General features: G+C 38.8%; 2 protein-coding genes and 1 long non-coding RNA gene across 3 annotated transcripts in view; 1 reads left to right on the forward strand and 2 right to left on the reverse strand.

The window, feature by feature from the left end:
- The window catches only part of LOC139952766 (multifunctional protein CAD-like), a 54,165-nt gene extending 34,084 nt beyond the window's left edge, over positions 1–20,081 (reverse strand). The window contains exons 1-10 of the mRNA XM_071951993.1: positions 19,502–20,081; positions 17,215–17,484; positions 16,291–16,349; positions 16,007–16,090; positions 14,699–14,840; positions 13,623–13,794; positions 12,743–13,036; positions 2,998–3,151; positions 2,090–2,221; positions 1,390–1,623 (exon numbers count right to left, since the gene is read on the reverse strand). Of these exons, the coding sequence (XP_071808094.1) occupies positions 1,390–1,623; positions 2,090–2,221; positions 2,998–3,151; positions 12,743–13,036; positions 13,623–13,794; positions 14,699–14,840; positions 16,007–16,090; positions 16,291–16,349; positions 17,215–17,484; positions 19,502–19,586 (1,626 nt within the window). The 5' untranslated portion in view covers positions 19,587–20,081. The remainder of the gene's footprint in view (positions 1–1,389; positions 1,624–2,089; positions 2,222–2,997; positions 3,152–12,742; positions 13,037–13,622; positions 13,795–14,698; positions 14,841–16,006; positions 16,091–16,290; positions 16,350–17,214; positions 17,485–19,501) is intronic.
- Positions 4,991–8,041, forward strand: LOC139952768 (uncharacterized). The gene is made up of 3 exons (XR_011787909.1): positions 4,991–5,374; positions 5,973–6,063; positions 6,582–8,041. It is a non-coding gene; the product is annotated as an uncharacterized lncRNA (long non-coding RNA).
- Positions 8,060–11,550, reverse strand: LOC139952767 (uncharacterized). The gene is made up of 3 exons (XM_071951994.1): positions 11,142–11,550; positions 10,295–10,411; positions 8,060–9,045 (listed from the first exon to the last, which is right to left on the reverse strand). Exons 1-3 carry the CDS (start codon positions 11,312–11,314, stop codon positions 8,988–8,990), a joined length of 348 nt encoding a protein of 115 aa, XP_071808095.1. The 5' UTR covers positions 11,315–11,550; the 3' UTR covers positions 8,060–8,987.
- Positions 20,082–20,260: the final 179 nt, after the last annotated feature.

The raw sequence follows: 20,260 nt of genomic DNA on the forward strand, positions 1-20,260 counted from the left end.
TACGGGTGGTTAACCCAATGGAACAGGTTTTGTATGAAAAAAAGATATTGATAAATCATATCTTAAAGACATTGATTAATCATATCCTATTTCATATAGAAACCCTTGTCAATTAATTAAATATCATTTTCTTTGTCAAAAGAAGACAAGTACAAAACAAAACCAATTTAATTTCAATGAAGAAGACAAAAAAAAACAAATCATCCCAAAAAATTTCGTTTGTTGTATTTGGGGGCATAGTTCTTAAATTTATCTTATAAAAATCTCGCTTCAGGCGCTCAATATCTTTTGTGTCTTTATTTTGGCAAAAAATTCTTTTGCAAACTCGATTCGTCTGTTCACAAAACGACCGATACCATATAAGGGCATTTGACAACAGCGCCCTCTGTTGTTCAATGCATTGTGTTAGACGGGTTCCCTGTGAAATCGGGACGTCAGATAAACTGGCGTGTAGTAAGAAATGCAGGTTTGTGCTACTAGCGTGCGTGCAATGATGGATGCGAGGGAATCTCCGTTGCGCTCACTCGATGTGTGGTGAAAGTTGAATAAGGAATACCCCCGTGGAATAATAGAGTTCAATGGATAATCATTATCGGCCGTAAGTAGTCGGCCGAAAACTTATTTGTGTCAATACAAAAATATTGAACTTAAGTTAAAAAAGGGCACGACGGCCAACTGGGATAAAATTGTATTTTTGCGGTGGCGATGCTCAAACCGTATTTTTTTTTGCAAAACCCGTACACCCGTATTTTTTACAAAAACCCGTACGAAATACGGGAAAAATGTACTAGTTGGCATGTCTGCTTTTTGATCACCGGTGCAGATGGGAGTAATAGTGAATGTCACGTGAAGTAAGATCCACCAATCAGTTATATAATATAAAACATTGTGAGAAACAGCTCCCTCTGAAGTGTCGTAGTTTTTGAGAAAGCTGTAATTTTCCTCGAATTTGATTTTGAGACCTCAAGTTTAGAATTTGAGGTCTCGAAATCAAGCATCTGAAAGCACACAATTTCGTGTGACCACAGTGTTTTTTCTTTCATTATTATCTCGCAACTTTGATGATCAATTCGCCTCAAATTGTCACAAGTTTGTTATTTTATGCATATGTTGAGATACAGCAAGTGAGAAGACTTGTCTTTGACAATTACCAATAATGTCCAGTGTCTTTAACAAAAAGAACCTTAATAAAGAATGCAATTTCAATAGGTTTGGCCTGAAAAACCTATTTAAAAAAAACAATTTTTTTTTTCTCTTTAAAATTTTTCTAAAACTCAAATCCCTTTTTCCGTTTTCAAAGGGCGGATTCCGCGAATTCCACAAATTTTCCGCGATGGTGGAAAATCATTGGCCGCACTGTCCCCACATGTTATTCACACTATCATTTACCTCATCAACAGAATATGCCGCCTGACTCGGTGCCACTTTCTCCCCAATCGACTCCATCTTCTCGGCAAAGATCTTCCTGTCCTCCGTATCAATGATGGACTTGACCGGCGTACCGAGCACCTTCACGTTGTACTTTCTCAAGGTCCCTGCTGCCTCCAGCTGAACGCCACAGTTCAATCCAGTCTGACCACCGAAGTTTAGTAAGATGCCGTCTGGACGCTCACTCTCTATGACCTGTTCAGTAAGTCAAAATCAAGAAATAATGGCATGGCGCAGTACTCACGTCAAATTCATTCACATAGAATTCTTTGCTGAAGACGCCCTGTAAAAACACAGTATTCTTTTGTCCGTAAGTGGAGAACAGAAATGAGTTCACAGAATGTTAAAATTTCTTAACATAAAATGGCTTGAATGCCTTGATGTGCTATAGAGGTGGATCAAAAAAGCATTATTGGTTCATATAAAAAGAAAATAACAGCTACTTTTATACGGCAGACATAAAAACATCCGATTTCAGATAAAATTGGAAAAAATCTCATTCCAGACTTTTTAGGCTATTTAATGCTGATTTTTCTGAGAAAACTTCTGAAAAATCGGAAATCAGACTTGAGAAGGAAGACTAGCATCATAGTGCCCGACTTTAGTAGACATCATCAACATGCATGAATATTCAAATTAGATGATGAATATTGATGACTACCTGTGCGACATAGTCCGGTGTGATGGGCAGGAAGTAAACGCGGTCCGCCATTCCCTTGGACGTTTGTACCGTTGCGATGTTGGGATTGATCAGAATCGACTGTACGCCTTCTTCTTTCAATGCTTTGATTGCCTGAAAACACAAAATAAGAATTTGTCAGTAAACGAAAATGTAATACCATCTGTAAAATTGACTCACAATCTGCTCTTTCTGACTGAAAGCATAGAAATTTGTAGAGTGTCATGGCCGAGTGGTTAAGAGCATCGAATTCAAGTTCTGGTGCGAATTCACCGGAGTGTGGGTTCGAATCCCGGTCGTGACACTTGTGTCCTTGAGCAAGATACTTTACTATAATTGCTTCTCTTCACCCAGGGGTATAAATGGGTACCTGCGAGGGTAGAGGTTGGTATTGTGAATGAAAAAGCCTTTGGAGCGATATAAACTGTTGCCCAGGTTGAATACTCCCAAGGGAGCTGAGAAACATTAAAAAGGGATGTTATTGGCCCTATGACCAGGGTACTAATGTAAAGCGCTTAGAGAATTAACTGTTAGTTATTAGGCGCTATATAAATCGAAAGTTATTATTATTAAATATAGTACTCCACTTAATTCTTGCTGAGAAAACTATCTGCTCAACAGCTAAATGGGCCCTATGTCATAGAGCTGCTTAAGCAGAAAAAAGTAGCTAAGCAGAACAAAATAATGCTAACCAGAATAATGTTACCAGCCAAACTGCCATGTCAAAATGTACAATTTGTGACTGGTATCCTTCTCATTACTGCTTAGCAAAGAAGTTTGCAAAATTATCTGCTTAAAAACTTCATGAAATTTGGCACTGGGAGGCGGCAGCAAGGGGATGACGTCAAGGGGATGTGACTTTTTATTCCGGATACCAGATTTGGTCTTACCTGTGAGCCAGAGTAGTCAAACTCCCCGGCTTGGCCAATAGACAGTCCTCCGGAGCCAAGGATCAACACCTTCTTGGGAGGGTTGTCTTCCGTTGGGGTTCCGGGTAGAGGCTTGAACATCATGAGTGAACGGATCCTCTCTCGTACAGACATCCTGCAAGGCAACGTCATAATGCTTAATCCGATGCTCAAAATTTGGGGTACAATTACACAGGACGGCAGGGCTTGTAGCTTAAACAAAATTACCGCATCAAAACTTCTCTTAAATCTAAATGAGAAACAACTGTTCCCTCACAAAGTACGACGTGTAAACTGTTTTTATTTGAACAGACATTTCGGCAACATCTTTATGACTAATACAGTTCCTAAATTTGGGGTCAAGTTCAATCAGACTGCAGGGCTTGTAGCTACATTTTTCCCGGAACAACGTTTTTGAAAAGTCCAAAATCTAAATGTAAGAAAGACTTAAGGTGTGTCACTGTCAAGGTCAAAAGGGTATGGTATGATGTGTCACAGTGTTTTCGCAGGGTATTTCCAAGAGTGGGAAATACCCTACATCATACATATGCATGAGGTGAAGAGGAAACAATGCAACATTGACTGACTAATGCAAATTAAAAACCATCAGTCATAATTGTTGGCCAATCAATGGGCCCAACCTAAGCCATATTTCACAGAGCTGCTTTATAGCACAAGGAGTAGCTAAGCACAACAAAGACATGCTTACCACAATAAGGTTAGCAGCCAAACTACCATGTCACATGTTCAATCTTTGACTGGTATCCTGCTTGTTTTTGCTAAAGCAGGAAATGTTTAGGCAATATTTACAGCTCTACGATATTGGACCCCCTGATATTGACACACTTGTTCTTTGGCAACGGCCTGTAAACAGGCGTTGCTAAGGATACAAGGAAGGACGTACGGAGAATGTATTCTCGTATTAATTACCTTCCTATTTCACACACATATAGAATGTGATGCCCTTGACAATGCTAATGCACTAATTTTTTTAATTTTTTTTTTTTTTTTTTTTTTGGGGGGGGGGTTCCCAAGTACAATACAGGGCTACGTAAATATAAAGTCTTGTTTCTCACAGGACATGAGGTAAGAGTTTTTTGCTGACAAAAATATCTGGAACTAGCATCCAGATTTGAGGGGGGGGGATGTTGAAATGGTGGCGTGTTGAACTTTTTGTAACCAACCCGGAGTAACAAGGTTTAAGGAATTTCTTTATTTATTTAAAAAAATTATATATATATATAAAAAAAAAAAAACTCCAACTGTGAGAATTTAAACAACAAACGATTACAAAGCCTGTCTTATTTACTTTTACAAATTACTAGACACGTTTCCAAGATTTTTCAAAAGTCTAAACTCAAGAAAAGAAAAATTTCTAAAATTATGAAAAATAAAAAGAATAAACTGTTTTGTCTGTTTATTAACTATCAATTTTGTTTAGAAAAATATCAAAGGACGGATTTTGAAAGAACAATCTTTTAACCAAAAACTCCCCACTAACTTAAAAAAGACAGACTTTTTCTGAAAAGTAGATGCAGGCAGAGAAACATAATTTTTTGAAGGCAATATACAAGAACCAACATCGTCAGATATTGAGACAAATTTTCACACAGAATATGGTAGTTGACAAAGCCCGTTGTAATGGAGGCACAATGCGTGATTAAAGGAACACGTTGCCTTGGATCGGACGAGTTGGTCAAAACAAAAGCGTTTGTAACCGTTTTTTATAAAATGCATATGGTTGGAAAGATGTTTTAAAAGTAGAATACAATGATCCACACAAGTTTGCCTCAAAATTGCGTGGTTTTCCTTCTACTGTGCGAACTAACATGGTCGGCCATTTATGGGAGTCAAAATTTTGACCCCCATAAATGGCCGACGTGTTAGTCGACAAGGTAAAAGAAAAACCACGCAATTTCGAGGCATGTTTGTGTGGATCATTGTATTCTACTTTTACAACATCTTTCTACCCATATGCATTTTATAAAAAAACGGTTACAAACGCTTTTCAAAGACCAACTCGACCGATCCAAGGCAACGTGTTCCTTTAAAGGCCCCCTATCGTCAAAGAAAAACCAGTTTTTGCAATAGCGCCCTCTCGCTCATAAAAGTTGTTTACGCTGTTCTGCGAGGGTGACTTACACCCTCTGTTAGTTCGTCGTGAATACAAAGATGGCGGAATCGGAGATGATACACTGTTCATGGTAAGCCCGTCACTCTGTGCTTGTTGCAAGAACACTTGCCAGAAAACAGTGGAACACGGGGAGCTTTCCCACGAGCTTTGCGAGTGTGTGTGGCTCAAGACAAACAAAAGGACCGGAAGGAAGTGAGGAACAACAACAGGGATCTCAATAATAAAGTAAGCGTTACCACTATTTTAGCCTTATGTGTTACTGTTACTCCAGTTTTATCCAAGTCGATCCAATCGTGTTTATTGTCACTTTCGTTGTTATTCACCGTTCTGGAAAACGGGTGAATTTTCATCATTTTCTCTCGAGAAAACGGCAAACGGTTTGAGTACTTATTGTACTTGTAGGATCAGGACACAAAACACAAATATCTATAATCTACAGATTTACATTAAACTTAGTTATACGGTAAATACTGATAGTTACCCTTACAATACTATACTTGCTGATACCCTGGTGAGACGAACAATTATTACAGCATGTAAAATATGTTACCAGTAAGTTATACTAGTATTTATAGCATAACTGGTAATTACGTTTTTACATGCGTGCTAAAACGGAGATGGATTGTTTTGCGTGACTTTGTTTTACCAAATGCTTCAATACTTTGCAGCAAGTAACATTTTAAGAGAAGCTTTTTACTACCCAAAATGTGTAACTTAAATGTAAATCTGAAAACATGTTACAACAAAAACCCAACAATTTGTTTACAGCAATTTATTATGGCAAACGGATAGGGCACTATAATTAAATTCTGTATTTTTTCAGGAGTCGGATTCAGAAACAACTGAAGGCGAGGGGAGAACAGGCAAATCTGATGCTGTGCGAAACAAATTCAAGAAGAGAAAGCAATATCAAGGTATTCTGAATGTTTATTATTTTTTTGTACAAATACAAGTTAAAATACAGGTTTACAGGAGCTGCATATACCTGAATCAGTCTGTGAAAATATATAGATGAATTTCATCAACATAAAACAATATTTACGTATATGGAAAACTAACTGATTTTGAATTAAGAAAGACAGCAAGGCAAGGGGTAGAACAATAAATAATATTTATACACATAAAAACACTATGAATCAAACCATAAAATTACAAACCAAAAATTAGGGAAATATTTACAGGGGCATATACAAATAAAAAATAAATACATAAAATAAAACATTTAGAGCAGGTGCAGGCATGATATACTGGTAATTTTGGAAAACAACAACAACAAATAGTTTAGATAGTGGAAGGGCTGATCTTCACATGGTGTAAGGCTATCGTACACTTATCACAGTTGTCTGGTTTTCCCAAGAGCAACACATTGTCAAACAGCCTAGGATGAATATGCCTGAATGTAAATAACAATAATGTGTGTCTACCGTTTCAGAAATATCTCAACGTTTTTCCAAGGAGGTTGAAAATGTAACCGCAGAGCTGTAGAGACAGCAGCTTGCAGCATGTCAATTGCATTCTGCAGCTAACAAGCACAAGCCATGAACCCCAAGCTCCCCCTCAAGAAGTTTTGCCATTGTGCAGATGTAGAAATCGCAGGGATATAACGCTGCTGGAGGAGAATAAGTTTTACACTAGAAGGTGAAATGGGTGCCTCCCACACACACACACACACAGCTCATGGATTACAGGGATGACATGCTGGCAGCAGAGCAAATCCACAATAATGACAGTTTTTCAGCATGCAGCATAATAGGCAGCATGTTTTTTTTAGCAGCATGGGCGACTTGGTGCTATAAACCGTAGATTCATCCCATGTGTTTTGTTTTATCAATAAGGGATAGGTTTCTAGCACCAAATGGTGTTTATATTGGGTTCAGACCTCGAAGGCTCTTATTACAAATAATATTGCAATTTTTCAGCATGTTCTAAAATATTTTAATTGCTTGAGTTTGAACAAAGAGAAATTAACCGCAGCGAGACATGAACCAATGACCTCTGAATTAACGTACAAGTGTTCTACCAACTGAGCTATCCAGCCCATGCTGGCGGTGTCCCTATTTGTCATCAGAAATTGATTAATAGGGACACAGCCAACATAGTGCTGGCTAGCTCATTTTGTTAGAGTGCATGTACGCTAATCTTAAGATTGCTGGTTCAAGTCTCACTCCAATTACTTTTCCATTGTTCAAACCCAAACTACTTTTAAAACTCGCACAATCTGTTCCCCTTGTTATTTGTTGCATATTTTAGTATGAGTGTCTCCACACTAATTTATAAGCTCAGCTCATTAATTTTTGCAATCGAGACATAGGAGGGTTGTTATAAGCAGCTGTATGTAGCTGGTTTCTACATAGTGAATTTTTTTTACACACAAAAATATTAAGTATAACAACAATATGAGATTTAGAATATGTTTTATTTGCATCAGGGATTATGAATATTTATTGTGGTTTTACCCATATAAACCGATGCGTGTGAGCCACTGTATTTTGGAACTTATCAAAAATCTTTGAAAAAAAAACATCACAGACAAATTACTTGGGTGGTATTCGAACCCACGACCCTTGCAGCGCTTAGAAACTTTGTATTAAGCGCTATATAAATGCATGTTATTATATTATTATTATTTGCAATTCTAGAGCAGTGTCATAGAAACTAGTCTAATTGGCTCTAGAATTGCAAAGGTCATTGGTTTGAATCCCACCCGAGTAACATGCTTGCTTTTTTTCACAGAATTTGGTGGAAGTACTGAGTATGCTATTGACACATCAATGTATATGGGTCAAGCCAAAATGAGGAATAAGATTAATAAAAACAAACTATGGATAAAGAAATTACATTAATTCAAAGGTGTATCATTCATAACAAGGACATACTCAAAAGACAAGAAAATGATCCAAGAACACGTCATTTTACCTCAACTTGTTAAATTTAATGATCAAGTCAGAAATGAGACCTTCCACTTGGTACATATGTATTTAGGAAATTAAAGTGGGAGTTAATTTTGGCTGATAGTTGTGATTTTGGCTGATATGAACAATCTTCAAGATGATCACTATTGGTAAACTACTCAAAATAATTGTTAGCATAAAAAATTGGTAACAAGCAATGGAGAGCTGTTGATAGTGTAAAACATTGTGAGAAACGGCTCCCTCGGAAGTAACTTAGTTTCCAAGGAAGAAGTAATTTTCCACAAATGTGACTTCGAGACCTCAGATTTAGAATTTGAGGTCTCAAAATCAAGACATGAAAGCACACAACTTGGTGTGACAAGGGTTTTTTTTCTTCTATTATTTTACCGCAACTTTGATGACCAATTGAGTTCAAATTTTCACAGGTTTGTCATTTTGTGCATATAAATGTTGAGATACTTAACGTGAGAAAACTGGTCTTTGACAACTACCAAAAAGTGTCTATAAAACAGACGTTACAAAATATTTAACCTGCAATAGTTTTAAACCATGTAACGCCAATGGTTTTAAAACCATTGATGGACTGACCCACAAATTAAAATAGTTTACACATCTTTTAAATTTAGTGTTGCAATGCTGCACTACAGAACATGTATGATTTCAACCCAAACAAACAAGTGGTTTTGTTTTTCAAAGTGAAAAGAATGAGATTTCCAATTTCTTTACTTCTTGTTCATCCCATCAAGTCTCTCCTAGACTAGTTTTTCTATGGATGGGGCTGGCACTTTTGCAATGGTGAAAGAAATGCGTTGTGGATTATCATCAGATAAAGTAAAAAGTGACATTCTATGATAAATAACCATGTACCCGCCCCGCCCACTTATGATCTTTTAGCTGCAATCCTCTCCATCGAATCTGTGATGTAGCTATAGGGCTGCGGTTTGGGCTTGGGATGTGCTGACCATTTCTTTTACCTGTGGAAACCTGGGAAAGGGAAATAATAATATGAGATCAGAAAAATACACCTTGGTTTGACGAGTTAAAGTGTTCTGGAGCTCTTGAAAATTGAAGAATTTTATTACAAGAGGATGTATTGAAATGAATATGTATGTTCCTAAGAATATCCTTTGGAAGGTTTATTTAGTTACTAGAGGTGTAGTTTGTTGATATAACAAAAACAACTGATTTTGGAAACAGCTTACTTTTACGAAACATTCAAGGATACACGCGCACATACTTGGGTGTTAAAATTGACACAAGATCAATGTCAAACAAAGATACATGTACAAACAACAACTTATTGTTTACATCATTGGGTGTTTAGCAACATGAAAATAACACTCATTTGTTCCCTTGGATCGGTCGAGTTGGTCTTTGAAAAGTGTTTGTAACCGTTTGTTATAAAATACAATATGATTAGAAAGATATTTTAAAAGTAGAATATAATGATCCACACTAGTATTACGCGAAATTGGGTGGTTATCCTTTTACCTCATCGACTAACACAGTCGGCCATCTGTGGGCGTCAAATTTCTCCCATAAATGGCCGACCGTGTTAATTCGCAAAGTAAAAGGAAAACCTTGCAATTTCGAGGCAAATTTGTGTGGATCATTGTATTCTACTTTTGAATCATTTTTCTAACCATATGCTTTTTATTACAAACGGTTACGCTTTTCAAAGAACAACTCGACTGATCCAAGGCAACGTGTTCCTTTAATTTGGGTTATTTTTAGGGTCTCAATAAAGTGAAAATACATTGGTGTTAATTTTTTACACCCCAGTTTTTGCAGTGCATAAAGGCAAGGCATTTTCTGTCTATTTATTGGCAAGTTAAAAGTTTTAACTGTTTTTCTGTTTAGTCGTAATTTGGAATAAAAGGCATCCTAATTGTTACAATAAATGTTCTTTCAAAAACAACCTGTCATGCCCATTTTTGTTTTGATACTAGACTTGTTTAACCTGTATGAGTGACGTTTGTGAACAAACATCAAATTATGATTATTGTGTCTGTTCAGAAACAAAATTAACAGTGTATGCATTTAGCCTTCGAAATTAGACTGGGTTAAAACGTCAGGCCATTATCTATTTTGTGCATTCACGGTCGTTGTGGTTAATCAGTTCACAAGTAGCCTTAGTATATATAAAACAAGACAAGTTGCAAGGTCCTTGAATGCCATCCCTTCTTCATAGAACCTTTAGAAAGATTGTACCTTTGACAACTTTATTACTAACCGTTCTGAGTTAATGTCTGCATAGTCTAGTGTCATTCCTTTCTCCATGGGTCCAAACAGTCTCTTTGCTGTGGTTTTCTTTATTGGCGTTGATGACACCAGTAGACTATCTTGATCACTGAAAAGTGAAATTAAACACAACACATTTATGGTATGACCATGAGTATAAATTATGATACCGTTTGTTTACACGACAAGGCATTTATTTATTCTTCCAAGTTTTTCCCCTCCATTTTCAGTTGTATTGTTTATTTTTTTCTAGAGGGTCCCTAGACTATGCCAGGGAGAAAAGGGTTTTCACACTGATGTCAGGCATGCAACTACATCAGCTGATATAATTTTTTTTTTATTCTCAGTACTTTCAATTGAAAAATATCGTACAAAATTTTGTGACATTTTGTAATTTCCTCCTTTTTGTTTAAGTTACAGTTGCATGCCTGTGACGACCATGCTGTGTGAAAACATAGGCCTTATTAACCGTTTATTTAGATTTTATTTTTTTATAATGAAAACAAAATTAATCAATGAGACCTTTCCAGCTATTTTGCAGGCATATTCTTTAGTACAAAAAAATTATAATAAAAAACCCCGAAACCAAGCTCTTTCTTAAAAAAAACCAGGATCAATAAGAAGCCCGTTTCATTATAATTAATTCTTTAAAACAAAAAAGAAGGAATATTTAAACATTATTTTCGTAATATCATCACTTGTGGAGGGGGGCCCGATAAAAAGCATAGCTTGTCGAGAGTATGGACCCCTAACCTAACGAAAGCAATGAACTGAAGCAAAAATTAATACATGTAGGTGGAGAGAGCGAGTAAAATGCGAGTAAAACTTTAATAGCCTACCTTCTGGTGAATATTCTAGTCGTAAACTCTGGTCTTGACCACAAGTAGAAGTCTACTGGTAGATCTAGAACATGAACAGTGTAGTAAGTAAACAAGATCGCGGACAGGACTGTCATCAGATGTTTGACAAACTGGGACAGTTTTGAGTTAATGAATTTACACTGCTCTCGCATTGATTGGAACTCATCATTCGCATCAGCTGGATTGACCTAGCCTGTGTACTTCCTTCTGATAATCTCTGTTTTGCACAGATTTCCTTCTTTTGCTGGCAGATTCCGATACTGCCCAGGTAACTTTCCTGTTCCTCACCTCTTCTTCATGGCCATTTTGATGCGCCGTCAAAAACGCATAATACACCCGCAGGTCCTTTCCCTACGGATAAGGTGCGGTGGTTGCGCACACTCAAACATGAAAACACGACGAAAAGCTCTAGACACAGATAAACACGATCGACGTGTGTAATAAATCCATGCCATTGCAATAGCGCGTATCGTGTGTATACACCCATGCCATTGCAATAGCGCGTATCGTGTGTATAAACTCATGCCATTGCAATAGCACGTATCGTGCGTATAATCCCATGCCATTGCAATAGCACGTATCTATATTTAGAGTACGCCCTCCGGGGATGGTAAATGTAACAGCTATCGTCGCACTGTGTCAAAGGTAAATATGCTTGGCAAGCATTTTTCGTTCGTGCGTATGACGATACAGCGTCTTTAATAACTGGTATTCTTTGATGAAATTACATGGAGTATATGATGCACTGGTCAGCTGGTATCCGTCCACGTATGCTCATATCGCATTGATGCAGCATGAGAATACCACAAGAGCAGCCTGCACGTTAATATGCCATACAAACAAGCACACGGGTAAGATTGTGGTCGAGTGTTTGCTTGGGAGTCTTTATTTTATTTATTTATTTTTTGTGCAACAGAAGGCCTCAAGCCACTCTTGTTTCTAGGGGCTACCAGAAGAAAAACTGTTTAGATGAAAATAACTTGGGGAACTGAAGGTAGGAATAGATATTCCACTTACAATGCTTATAGCCATTGGACCCTTTCGGTACAGAAAAAAAAAAAAATTCACAGATTTACAAATAACTTACAGGGTTTACAGAAGGTAGTGGTGAAAGACTTAGCTCTTGAAATATTATTCCTTGAAATGCTTTACTTTTTGAGAAAACACCAAATATCAATTCTCGATATCGAGAATTACGGATTAATTTTGAAACGTGCGGATACAAGGGTGGGTTTTCCCGTTATTTTCTCCCGACTCTGATGACCGGTTGAGCCTAAATTTTCACAGGTTTGTTATTTCATATATAAGTTGTGATACACAAAGTGTGGGCCTTTGACAATACTGTTTACTGAAAGAGTCCAATGGCTTTAATTGTAAAATGTCCAGATTGTAGGATGGAGGGAAACATGCACCAGGCAAAGAGTTCCAAAGAGATGCAGTATGTGGAATAAAGCTGATTGGAATGGCTCATAGTTATACATCTCAGCAAAACAAGAGTGTATGAATTGGGCAATGGGTCTCTCAACTAATGTAAACTTGGAGACAACTAAATTCTCTTAATACTGTACTCGACTACTTACTTGTTAGAATCAAGTCCCATCTTGCGATCTCGCACCGTGTCAACGAAGACGTCGAAGAGGAATTCCAAGTCCCTTGGGCCAGCCATGTTCTCTGGATGAAACTGCACGGCAAAAAGCGGCTTGGTGTTGTGAACGATCCCCTCATTGGTCAGGTCATTGGCATTGGTAAACAAAATGGACCAATCGGAGGGCAGTTTGGTGGGATCGATGGCGAAGCCGTGGTTTTGCGTGGTGATGTAACAGCGTCCGCTTCCGCTGTGGATGCAAGGTTGGTTGTGGCCACGGTTCCCGTATCTATGGTAAGGACAGGTTCACAGCATTATTTAAGTGTGGTATACTTATTCATTTCAAAAAGCAACATTCAACCGTTCTGGAGTACTATGCCTATTATATGACGCATACACAAAGTGCCATCTAGTGTTCGGTTCGTGGTCATGTTTGTAAAAATAGTAAAAATGTCTATTGCACACAGTATCTGGAGGACCATTTAAAGTCGCCAGTCACTAGCAACTCACTGTGGTTCAAACAAAAGATTGAAAAGATGGTGTTTGAAAGATGACAGATCAGTTGTGTCCCTTAACTCGTCTGGCCAGGAACTTTAGAGATGCAGTGCACAGCTGGAAAAGGCCCAATCCCCGTAGCTTACCAGGCGAGTTTTGAGAACAGATAACAGGTTGCGAAGTTATAACAGGTCTTGTATGTAAGATTGAGCTAATCCATGAAAGGTTTTGAATGCAAGTAGCAATTTTGAATTATATTCTGTATTTAACAGGAAGCCAATGAAGATTGCGTATACAATGTTAACATTCTCCAGCAAGTGATACAATATTGACGTCATCGAGAAGGGTCTAAGTATACTACTTTATCTAATTAGACTTACTTCATCTTGAAGGAGCCAGTGCCCAAAGCCAGGGAGATGAGCTGATGTCCGAGACAGATACCAAAGACAGGTTTAGGGTTGGGCTCGCTGAGAATGCGACGGATATGTTGTATGGACTCTGCACACATCTCAGGGTTTCCAGGTCCATTGCTTAGGAACAGGCCGTCATAATCTAAACAAAAAATTGTAATAGATGTTAATTTTTTGCATCGGGGATAAAGAATTTCATTTGTTTTTTTCCTTTAAATAGATGTGTATTAATGACACTGGACACTATTGGTAATTGTTAAAGAACAGTCTTCTCACGTGGTGTATCTCAACATATGCATGAAATAACAAACCTGTAAAAATCTGAGCTCAATTGGTTGTTGAAGTTGCGAGATAAAAAAACAAAACATTGTCACTCGAAGTTGTGTGCTTTCAGATGCTTGATTTCGAGACCTCAAATTCTAATTCAGACGTCTTGAAATCAAATTCTTGGAAAATTCATTCTTTCTTGAAAACAATGTCACTTCGGAGCGAGCCATTTATTACAATGTTTTATACTATCAATCTCTCCCCCATTACTCGTTACCAAGTAAGGTTTTATGCTAATAATTATTTTGAGTAATTACCAATAGTGTCCACTGCCTTTAAGCACTGTATACTCAGTACTTTCTCTTTGAGTTCTGTCAGAAATACTCACAGGCAAATCATTGGGGTGGGATTCGACCCCAAGACATTTGCATTGCTAAAGCAAATGTCTTACCATTAGACCACCGAGCTAGCCCGCTGGCTAGAGGCAGTTTGGATCCATGGAAACAGTCAGAGTTTAAATTCTTTGACCATCGTGACTCAAGTCCAAATCAGAGTCAGCATTACTGTGACTCAAGTCTGAGTCACAAGTCAACAGTGGTTTACATCCATCAAGTCCAAGTCTGAGTCAGTATTGCTGTAACTCGAGGCCGTCTCAAGTCCGAGTCACAAGTCATTTAATTTGTGATTTATAACCATCGTCACTCGAGTCCAAGTCTGAGTCAGCATTACTGTGACTCGAGTCTGACTCAAGTCACAGTCACAAGTCAACACTAGTTTACCTTCGCTGTTCAAGGGATGATCCCACGGGACAATCTCGATGCGAGCGCCCAACGAGGCCAAGAGTCTCAATTGGTTGAACTTGATCCCGGTGTCCAGGGCAACTATTTTCACCGACCCGTTTGGATTCAACACTCTTGGTTGCTAAGGGGAAAAAACAATGATGGAATAATATGATATAGTGATGATGCTACCATCGACTCCTTCTTTTATAGATTCTAAAAGAAATATCTAGGAGGAAATGTTGTATTGGAATTTTGCAAAGGGCATCACGGCAAAGGCACATGGCACCAGAGCAATTGCTGTGTGCATAGTGGGTTATTTAAATCCTGCTGAAGCAGCGAAACCGGAGCACTGGCTAGAAACCACCAAAAACTACAAGGTAAGAATTTAATTTTAATTAAATGTATTCAATACTAGCAACAACTTGGACTGGTACATCACATAGGAAGGTCAGGACTCGAACACTGGACCACTTGCCCGAGGTCAGTGATTTCATGGCCACACAAGTCCAGCGTCATTATTCTATCATTATCAGCAGAGTGTGGGTACGAATCCCCAGCCACGACACTTGTGTCCTTAAGCAAGACACTTAACCATTGCTTCATCCTTCGGATGCGACGTAAAGCCGTTGGTCCCATGTGTTGTGCAATGCATGTAAAAGAACCCAGTGAACTTATCAAAAAGAGAAGGGTTTGGCACCGGTGTTCCTGGCTGTGGCTGCTGAATGCGCCGTAGCACCTTGTAAACCCTTATAAGGTGCTATATATTTGGGTCCCAGAATTCATCACTGTAATAACCTATCTTTCTGAAAGTTTGTAACTCGGTATCTTGAGTACCTTTTTTGGTAGATTCGGACAACCTGAGGGTCTAAAGCCGTGTTTGCGCCGCAAATTGCTAACTTACCGATATTAAGTCTTAGTGCGAACAGTCGGTAACTTACCGGGCTGGTAAGTTACCGCCACGGCACTGTCAACTTAACAGGCCGATTTGAGCCGCGGTAACTTAACAATGATAACTTAACAGGGACAAGAATTCACGTGACTTTTTTTTTAAAGGTCTGATGATGTTCAAACCACTGCGTGCGATACGCGCTGCAACAAAAATGTCAGGTTAAAAACAACGCTGCGTTTCCACTGCGAATGCAGCGCGCGGAGCCCAAGTCTGAGTCGGAGCGAAAGCCGAGGTTTCAGAAAGGCCCCTGTTTAGTTACCTGTTTAGTAAGTTAACTTATCAGGCTGGTAAGTTAACTTACCGGGCCGGTAAGTTACCAGACCCAAAAGTCCAATGCGATCGCGGCTATGGCTTACCTTCAAGGACACCTCGGCCACCAAGTTACGCAGATTGGGATCCTCAAACTCTATCGATTCGGGATCAGTTCCCTCCACAATAATCTACAGACAGAAAAAAAAACATCAACAAGTTGAGTTGAACATTTTTGTTTGTTCTAAATAATTGGTCAAACGGAGTTGGTGTTTTTCATTTAACCGGCACTTCACCAATTGAGGATATTAGCGTCAAACAAATTAAGGTTATTACTATAATTATTATTGCTGTTAAGATCTTTTCCATCATCTTTTCTGTTTATTTTTACCTTTCCTTTCATTGTTCCACTCTCTCTGATCTTCTTTGTCAGGGCTCGTGTGTCGATTCCTAAAGTGTGAATTCAAAGAAGAACATGAGCTTCTTCGAAAATACAACAATTTACACCGTTAAAGGCAGTGGACACTGTTGGTAATTACCCAAAATAATTATTACCATAAAACCTTACTTGGTAACGAGTAATGGGAGGAGGCTGATAGTACAAAACATTGTGAGAATTTTCCACAAATTTGATTTTGAGACTTCAGATTTAGATTTTGAGGTATCGAAATCAAGCATCTGAAAGCACACAACTTTGTGTGACAAGGGTGTTTTTTCTTTCATTATTATCTCGCAAATTTGACGGTCAATTAAGCTCAAATTTTCACAGGTTTGTATCCCAGGTTGTATCATAAAGTTTGGTGTGATCCCTAGCCGTTAAAGTTTGAATGGCTTTCGACTGCAACCCACAAACAAAGATACTGACACAATAAGGAGACCGCTGATGAAGGGCTTTGTAGCTCAGTTGGTAGACCACCAGCACGTTAATCCTTAAGTCATCAGTTCCAGTCCTGTTCTAGTAATTTTTCCTTGTTCAACCTTAAATTTACCCGGTCGGTTTCCCATTTTGGCAACCAGTAAAAAGCAACATACTTAGACTGCAGGACTTGCAACCACAAAGAAATGGGTTTGAATCCCTTAAGCATGCTGCTGATTTCATAAGGACTAGAATAAGTATTGTAATCTAGTTACTGCGGAACCACAGCTTGTGGATTTGTGCAAAGGGAATCACAATTTGTTGATTTGTGCAATTCATCTTCATAGACATTAAACTAATGTATGTATGACAGAGATTGGCTATTGCAAGCTTGGCATTTATTTCCTTAGACAACCAAAAACAAAAAGTATTTAACCTTCACTTTCAGTTTCATCTCACCTGATATTCCCGGAACTTGACTTTCTTTCAGCCAATCACTGAGTGACCTGGTGGCCGCCCAATGACTGTACTTCTCTGACAGTTCTCCGACAATAAGGGCTGAGACGTGAACCTTCTCCGACTCAAACCACTTAGGTAGACCATTCTCGTCCCGATCGTCGGGTGGGACGCCATAGTTACCGATGAGTGGGTAGGTCAAGACGAGTATTTGTGACCGGTAGGAGGGATCAGTTAGTGATTCTGGGTATCCAACCATGCCAGTCTGGAAAACTGAATGCAGACAAATTTTTACGTGGATAATTAATCACTCAGGCCTGGAAATAACCTGCGGGATCATAGAAATTGACTCAACTACACAAGAGCTCCTACCACACAATCAAATTTGTCTTAAAAATATAAAGGTCGAAAATTACTGGTTAGTATGTGTTGTTAGTGGAGTATTTAAAAAAAGAGGAAATTAGGCAAAAAAATAAAAAATACCAGTTGATTGTCCCAGCCCGCATCCTTTTTTGGGGGCCGCATGTTTTTTTTTACCATTTTCTTTTCCAATTTTTGTAAAAAAATTAAAATGCATCCTTTCAAAAGGACTGCCCTAGGAGCTTTTCCCGAATCTAACGTGATGCTCTCGAATACAAGTAACCATCTGTTAAAATAAATAAAATAAAATATTGTTAGTGTATTATTTGACCCTATAAGCTTGGGTCCTCATGCAACAAATAAAAACAAGTTTGTGGTTGGTTCAAACTGAAGAATTGGTGGCCTGTTTTATTTGAAATACTAAGCATGGTATTTTTTTTTATTTTATTTGAATCTTGCCGCTATTCGCCATCAACTGGGTAGGTGCCGTTAACTCGCCTTCAACTCCTTCAATATACATTTTAAAATCCAGGAGGCATAAAACTGTAAAATATTCCAGCTCAAATAGAATTTTTATAAATTTCCGGTTGAATTTCGGTTACATATATCAAGTTTCTTTTCTTGTACTTGAGCGGACAGCAGAGGGCGCTTTTCTGCGCGCGTATATTTTTTTCTTGGGTAGGTTAGCATGCGCTAATTTATGGTAAAAAGTGGCCTCCTTTCGTCCTATGAAAAAAATACGCTTCCAGCACATGGAGTCTTGGCACTGCTCGGTATCGCATAGCTCTGCGCTTTGAGTAAATTGCTCGCTGACTATTATCCATCTGCTTAGTGTTTGGTTGACGCAAGTTGACGGCGATTTGGCTGCAAATAGTAGGCCGCCAGTGATATCAGTGCAAGAAAGTGATTACGCGGAAGTTACGTGGACGTGGGATCGGAAAACGCCAATTTGAATTTTCTTTTCACAAAATATTAACACCAAAGGCGAAAATTTAACAATTTTAGCCGTAGTCTTGATCCAAGACCATTGATGTTGCGCGGTCACACACAACCAACGTTCCGATCTATGCACGGCACCAACTGTACACACTTGTTATAACCGAACGTTAGCGGGTGCTCTGTTTCACTGTTTCCGCATCTCAGCGCGTGTACAAGACTACGGCTGCACAGTTGCAGGGATACAGAATGCACCCCACACGCAGCGCTGAGTCCGTGCGTGCACAAACAGCCGAAGCTCCGCCCCCCTCAGGTTTGAATTTTCAACCTGGGTCTTTCGCTCGGGAATCTGGTAAGTTTTTGTGCCTTTTCTTCAAATTATGTCCTCAATGGTGTTTTGAGTGATATTGTAGGATTCATTAGACATTGAGGATCAAGTTCGTGTTTCTAGAATTTGTGTCATGATTTTCAAAAGTGGTAAAAATGGAGCAAATCTGCTGACTAGCTGTCAAAATTGTACATTTTTAACCATTTCGCCCTGCACACATTGCGTTTGCTTCGTTACCCTCGGGCAGGAGGGTTATGTTATCGCAACTATAACTAATAGTAACATTCAATCAACAACTAACTGGCTAAACTTCACAGTAGCTAAATTAATGCAACGATAGATAGGCCTATAATACTTATAAATAATTTTAAAATAAAATTGTCCTCTCTTAAAATTTAAATCACTCCACCAACAATCAAGTACCCTTTGCTTAAATTAAAGTCCTCACTTTTTTTAAGTGGGAATCCTGCCAAGTTTAATATCAGATCAACGTAAAACGTAAACATTGATTCACATTATTGTATCTTGTTTAAATATTTGCTCTCCTTGGTTTTATCAAGTTTAATAAAGTTAGTTTTTGATTGAACTTTGAAGACCATCATGAAGATTATTGTGGGCTGACTTCAACTTCAGCCCCCAATCAGAGTTCTAACTAAGTCAACTTACCAACTTCACCGGGAACGCTGACCTTGGCCCCGAAATGTTTCCCACGAAAGCTTGAGCCATCCTCCAAGTACAGTGTGGCGGCCATAGCGCTACGTACTGCTGCTATCGGACAAACTGAAACGTAATTACTGCTTGGTAAACTGTTCAGCAATGGATTGTGTCAACGTCCAAAGTTCTGAACTGAAAAGATAAGACAGCTAATTACTGATACAGTACTACACCGTTTGTTTATGTTGGTTTTCTAATTCTAGTCTAGCCGGGAGATTGAATTTCCCGCGGGATCAGCAACAAGCGCGCCAAGAAGACTTGAACTTTGTTCCAGCAATGCCAGAGTTCAACGACCGACCTTGCTTCACACGTTGTACGCACGTGGATCGTGGATTCGCCAAGTGTCGTACTATCGGCAGATTCGACGGATTTATCTCGACAACTACGTAGTATCACGCCACCAAAGTTTCACCGAGTGTACTCGAACTGTGAAGTAACAAGATGATAAAGTTTGAGAGAGAACTGTGAAATTTTTCTACACCTACGATTCGTTGAATCTGGCCGGGTTGTTGATGAGCAACTTGGCATGGTGTGCCGCCATACCGTTTGACTGATCTCGCTGGTGTACGCTGCTTTTGACATGCCGTTTGCACGCACCAGGCATGCGTGCGGGTTACCAGCCGGCAGGCTGTGCACTGTATGCATATGGTGCACTGAAGTGCAGATAGCACGTGTTATTCATGCACTGATGATGCGTTATTGTGACTAAAA

This window comes from Asterias amurensis, chromosome 20 (genome assembly GCF_032118995.1).
Source record: "Asterias amurensis chromosome 20, ASM3211899v1".
NCBI classification, from domain to species: domain Eukaryota; kingdom Metazoa; phylum Echinodermata; class Asteroidea; order Forcipulatida; family Asteriidae; genus Asterias; species Asterias amurensis.

What these genes read in the sequence shown, in the direction of transcription:
- LOC139952767 (XM_071951994.1), bottom strand. Translation starts at nt 11,314, where the DNA reads ATGCGAGAGCAGTGTAAATTCATTAACTCAAAACTGTCCCAGTTTGTC. An exon ending in ACTAGAATATTCACCAGAAG is followed by an intron (nt 10,412 to 11,141) that starts GTAGGCTATTAA and finishes TTCACTTTTCAG; the next exon opens with TGATCAAGATAGTCTACTGG. An exon ending in GCAGACATTAACTCAGAACG is followed by an intron (nt 9,046 to 10,294) that starts GTTAGTAATAAA and finishes TCCCTTTCCCAG; the next exon opens with GTTTCCACAGGTAAAAGAAA.